General features: G+C 38.2%; 1 protein-coding gene across 1 annotated transcript in view; it reads right to left on the bottom strand.

Annotated features, from left to right (window-relative positions):
• LOC306871417 (ceramide synthase-like) overlaps positions 1 to 4,003 on the bottom strand; it is a 34,216-nt gene extending 30,213 nt beyond the window's left edge. Inside the window, exon 1 of the mRNA XM_079419329.1 lies at positions 3,498 to 4,003. Within this exon, the coding sequence (XP_079275455.1) occupies positions 3,498 to 3,619 (122 nt within the window). The 5' untranslated portion in view covers positions 3,620 to 4,003. The remainder of the gene's footprint in view (positions 1 to 3,497) is intronic.
• Positions 4,004 to 6,000: the final 1,997 nt, after the last annotated feature.

Consider the following 6,000-nt stretch of genomic DNA (forward strand, 5'->3'; position numbering starts at 1 on the left):
CTCTTGCTGATACCGCATGAAGGACTCAAACATCCGTGAAAGAGCCGTCACTGCAGCCTCCCCTCCAGCAGATGGAACCTCAGCAGGTTGCTCACTTGCCTCTGGGTCACCTCCTATGGCACCCTGGTCCACATCCTGAACTGTGCCTTCCACAGGCTGACTCCTTAGTTTGGGAGGCATGTTAGAGAAGGCAATCTCCCCCACACGTCACTTGACCGGTACTGATCCCACTTCTGACACCACTTGTTAGGATGTACCGTCGGTGAAGGTGTAAAATCAATGATGATGGAGAAGAATTTTCAATCCAGGGTGTTTATTTTGGTGCAAAAGTGATTCCCAAGCAAAAATATATACAGCAACAAAAAATAAGGCAAAAGAAATATATATATATATAAATCCATGAGAGTTTCACATGTATTCTGGCTATGCCAATATTCAGGCCCAAAAATACAAGGAGTGATCCCACACCCCAAACACTCTCCTTAAAAATGGCTACCAGGAGCCCTTTTATAGAGTTAGGCTCCTCCCACTTCTGGAACATACCATGTATAAATAAATGATAATTTTAAAGCAAGATAAAACTATACAAATATATTAAACAAATGGTATTAACATACAACCTATGCATCACATTATTAATTACAAAATTATGTCTCCACATTACAAAGAAAAATGTCTGAGAAATTATAATTTCCCTGTTTTCCCCCTGTGATGTCACTAATAATGAAAGTGCCCTTCCAATTGGGCAATTAGAAGCTTTAAAATGGCAGCCGTCGCTGCACATGGGTTTGCCAGTAGAGAGATGACCCACAATGTGAGTATAACAGTATTTTATGTGTACATGTTAGTTTGTTACAGGGGAAATAACTTAACATTTGTAAAAGAGTTTGGTGTGGTTTCTTTGAAGGTTACATCATATAACAAAACAAAACATTTAGCATTGAGACAAAACAAACAACCAACAAAAGAAAAGAAAATTATATAAAAAAAACATGGAACTAAGCAGAGAGCCTATCACACCACCTAAACAGAAAAATAACCACACATCTTGTATACGATGTTAATTTGCCGGCATGTAGATTGTGTGTGTATATTGGTGTTAACTGTTTATGGGGGTACAAGTACTTCAGCAGTCCTTTCAAAATAAAAGTCCTTTTAGTCTTAGGTCACAGGCTCTCTGTGACAGTTCTGTTAAAAGTTATATGCTCATGAATTGTGCTCTTTTTTCATATTCTTACCCAATGCTGTGACAAAAAATCTATGTTCTGACATGTAAAATGATGGAAACCAACAAGCTGACTTCATTACGGTCTTGATTGCCATAGAGAGTGATAAAAACCATTAGTGATTCAGTGATTCAGACCGGTTGCCTCATTCTAACATGTACACACACTCAGAATACTGATTGAACCAACGCTTCAATGTAAAAGTCCAGAGTCTGTGTTATTCATCATCACTCCTCTAACAGCCTTCATCCTCTTCACTGAGTGGAGGCCTTCAGCACATCTTCTAACTACCATCAAGATCACAGATCAGCTACCCATCCATCAATCCACATGTCCATGTATCTTGTGTTAACTATAAGCAATGTTGCTGCTGATCACCATCCCTCACCAACTTTTCACCGTCCACTGGATCATGTTGGTCAATCAATAACTCTTATTAAGAGAACAACATCTCAAGAAACATGACACTCCAGGCTAAGTCTGACAAGAGTCTGGACCGACACTCAATTTTATGCAATCTATTATCTTTCCTGATACACAAGGACAGAGAACAAATTCCCTTCGTTGAAGCAGCTGTTCTTTTTTGTCATGGATTGGTTATTGATTTTCCAAGCTTATTTCTCTTATAGCTTCCTCAAACTGGCTGTGAAAATATACTGAATTTAAAATAGCCTCTTTCTGTAACCTTTGTGCTGAGTCCATGTGTTGGTTTTCTTGGAAGAGAAGGAATGTGAAGAACCCATGCTGAATCAAGAGAACAGGACTCTGCTGTAACAAAATGTTATGCTGATACCGCATCTTTTTTGGTGTTTGACTTTTGGTGAATGACATTGGTTTGGGAGAATCTAGCACAAAAGAAACTCATTGGAAGGTTGAAACTAAATTTTAACAAAATATTTTGTTTAGCCATAATATCATCTGACTTCCATAGAAACACCAGTCAGAAAACACAAACACTGATAGAACTTTATCTCATAAAACACAAAACACTGCAAAAAGAACGGTTGCATATAAAAAGCAAAGAGATCTGAAGCAAACCAAAGCTATTAGCTGGGATTATGGACATTGCTAAATAAAAATGTAAGCAAACAATTGCCCTTAGCAAAGCAGAAACAAACTAAGAACTGAGGGATTAAGTTCAACAAAATTTGCCAATAGCAACAATAACTCAGACAATAAAATTGTGGATTTAACTATGGATGTGAAATTTGTTTCATATAGCTAGGTTACAAAACCACATCAATAGCAGCTTCAAAAAGAGATAAAAATACATATAATATTCTGCACCAAAACAACACCACTGTCAATGGCAATTTATGTTGAACCCACCCAGAACTGATCTGAAACTGCTTATCTGCAAAAACATGCATGTATAGATGACCACAGATAAAGGTTCCCCTGAAGGTTCCTTTGCAAATTAATAATTGTTAGTTAGTTTCAAAAATACAGATGCTGAGTTTGAGAACATCTCCCACTAATGTTTGAGAACATCTCCCACTAATGTTTGGCTTTGGGTTGACTTTGTGTACTAGGTTTATTACCCAGATTTGTTTGGATCTATTGGATTTCAAGTTCAATTCAGATTATTAAATACATATTTCACCCTGGCATGTCTGCATAACCTTAATGAAAATACAGAAGAGGTCAGTACAACGCTAGTCAATGAATGGTCATTCTACATGAACCGTCCATGGCTGAATTAATGAGGGAGTGATTAAGGTCATGAGATCAGCTGAATATAGGATAACATGAACAGAACCGATTAGAAACATAATTGAGCCCCTAAACACACAAGCCACAACATTTAACTAAATCAATCAGCCTACTAAGTGTTACAAGGCCAAGGTTTTTAACCAGGTGCGTGCAGAGGGTCCAAGAAGGCCATGCACAGATAAATTGCACAAGGGAATGATAATAATGTTTGTAAATATTGCTTAAAAAGTTAATATAGTGGGGAAAATATGTTTTTATATATATATTGAGGTCCCTGGTTGGTTGACTGACAGTCTGTTTGGGGGTCCCTGGGACAGTGATGCCCTAAGATGCAAACACTGCAGTGGGATTTTAACAGCTGGTATAATTGTTTCTGTCAAGGTGGTTAAAATTTACCACAGAAGCAAAAGAGTTTATTTGATGTGAATGATATTAAATGTGTAGGCTATATTCTGATGTTTCAACCAGACAGAATGAAACGCGTTTTGCTACCAAACAGCAGCAAACTAGCAAATGATACTACACGAGCTGTCTGGCCTCAGCTGTCAGCAAACTCACCTCTCGCTGACCAGCACGACGTCGGCATCTGTCCACTGCTTGAAAATGGACGGGAGCACTTTTCTAAAAGTGAAGAAGAGACCGGGGAAGACCACAACGCCGCAAACCAACACTTGCAACATCTTGTCCCGCTGTAAAACCCGATCCGGTGTTTGGTCGAAAACACGATAGGCTACCGCGTTAAAATAGCAGCGCTGAGTCGGAGTGGTCAGGGTAGCATTAGAGCAGCGGTTCTCCTGCCTCAGCAGCACTCACTGTCCTGTACACACACCGAATAACGGTGGAGGTGTCCGGTGATTGATTGCTCTTCACTCTTGCCTCTCAAGCCGGGACCAGCGCGTATTCTGTTACATGTTACGCTTCGTGAACTGACGAGCCGCTTTAGCATGCGTTATCAACTTGTCAGTAACGCTAAGTTGCCTGCATAGCGTCCGCAGGAACGATTAAAATAGCTGTTGAGACCGGGCGCATATCCGCTGCTCGGCGAGCGTTGCTCATTCCTGAGCGGGTTTAGAGCTGGAGAGAACAGTATGTTCGAATCGTGAACGAATCGTTTTAATGAGTCGTTTGAACCGGTTTACTAAACTGATTCGTTCTGAGCGGGTTTCTTTTTATTGAACATGATAAACAAAATACGTATATCATCACGGCATTTATACATACAAATGAAGACTGCGATTGATAAGGCAGGACACACCATAAACAAATGAAAAGATTGGCTTCTTTTCTTCCATCTTCCAATAAATTAAAGCCTATCTTCCCAGTAAATCTGCAGATCTGTTTACGTAAATTTCACACGATTTAAAATAGTTACAAACAAAATGTTTGTAAATAGAGAAATAAGATTTTGCCTTCAAACACTGATAATGAATTTACCAAGAATCAACATAGGCTACACCAATGAAAAATTCAGCTTAACAAGTCATTTTACAGAATAATAGGGTATAAATAATTATATTTAAAATACTGAGGTATAATAGGCTAGTAGGCTACTTTTGTTTCAATTCAAATCTACAAGGTTGTTGACTCAAACATCAAAATGGCCTTATTGAAACGTTTTTGTAGCATTTAATATGCCATGCTGATATGCTGAGGATCACGTGATGAAGACGTAAAGACTGAATCTTTTTATGAACAAACTGTTTGAAAAATCGCAGAAACGATTCAATCCCAAATGGAGAGACCCTCGCTCTCTCTCCAGCCGCACAACAGCGCCACCTAGGCGCTTCACCCTGAACAACCCCAAGTCGATTCTGTTTCTAAATAATTGTCACTGAGAGTCTTTGCTCAAGAGTCCTTCAGCTTGTTTTTAATATATATATAATGTCTTGAACTTAAAATTGTCTTGTCGAAAGCTTGGATTAATGAGCTTTTTAAAACTTGTGAATATGTAGGCTATGTTTGTTGTCTATATCTTCATGTACACAGGAAAGAGACAAAAAGCAAGCATAGGCTAAAGGCTTTAGGATTACTAACTTTATGAATTGTGGGGGCTACAAGTGATCACCCTGTGCTGAGTACACATACAGGAGAGCCTTTGTTCCCAAACAGCCTGCACAATCCTAATCCATCTGTCCCACCAACCCCCACTCCTTAGCTGCCCATTCATGCTGATCTAGGAAAGACGAGAGTGTGACTTCAACCCTTCAGTCCCCAGGACAGGTTTCCTCTCACAGGGGCCAATTACAAATGCTCCTTGTACCTTTCCACGCCACTGCTCCACAGTTTTCCCAATCCAGTAACTGTGATCTAGGAAATAAGATAAACAAGTCCTTGCAAACCAAGTCATATAATAACTTAATCATGTGAACTCAACAACATTTCTTCAGACTTGAAGCCACTTAAATTCATTAAAACCCCATAACAGAATGTTTTCTACTGAACATCTCCAGAGCTGAAGTTATGTCTCCTTTATTGATTTTTGCTTTTTTTTATTATTATTTAGCTGAAGGGTACAATACATATAATGTAGACAGATAAATCATACATCGAACAAACATGAGCATGAGATAGACAAACTCAACGGTCCAGGAACTTTAAAAGAGGATTTTTTCAAAGGCAGTCATTTTATTTCTACAAGAGGCAGTGATTTTCTCAAGTGTTAAAGTGTCTATTAATAGGTTGAACCAATGGGTAATAGATATTTTAGTTCTATCCTTCCAGTTTATTAGTAGGCTATTACTTTTTTTGCTAGGATACGGATGAGGTAAAGATAAATGTTTTTGTTTCTTGTGAAGAGTTAATGGAAGAAAAATCTCCAAACCGAAACATTGAGGATGATAATATCTAGAATCACTTCAGGTTTGCATTTAACTTCTGACCAGAATTTCTTTACAACTCCAGAAGGAATGGATGTAATTATCCAAACTATTTTGGCAGTGTGTATATGTATTAATATTGACAAGAGATTTTGTGATATGTACTCAATATAATATTTTGTATTGTATTAACTGTATTCTGGTGTTACTGGAAAAGACAAAAATATATAAGTATTAAGATGTCT

This window comes from Barbus barbus (genome assembly GCF_936440315.1).
Source record: "Barbus barbus genome assembly, chromosome: 6".
NCBI lineage: Eukaryota > Metazoa > Chordata > Actinopteri > Cypriniformes > Cyprinidae > Barbus > Barbus barbus.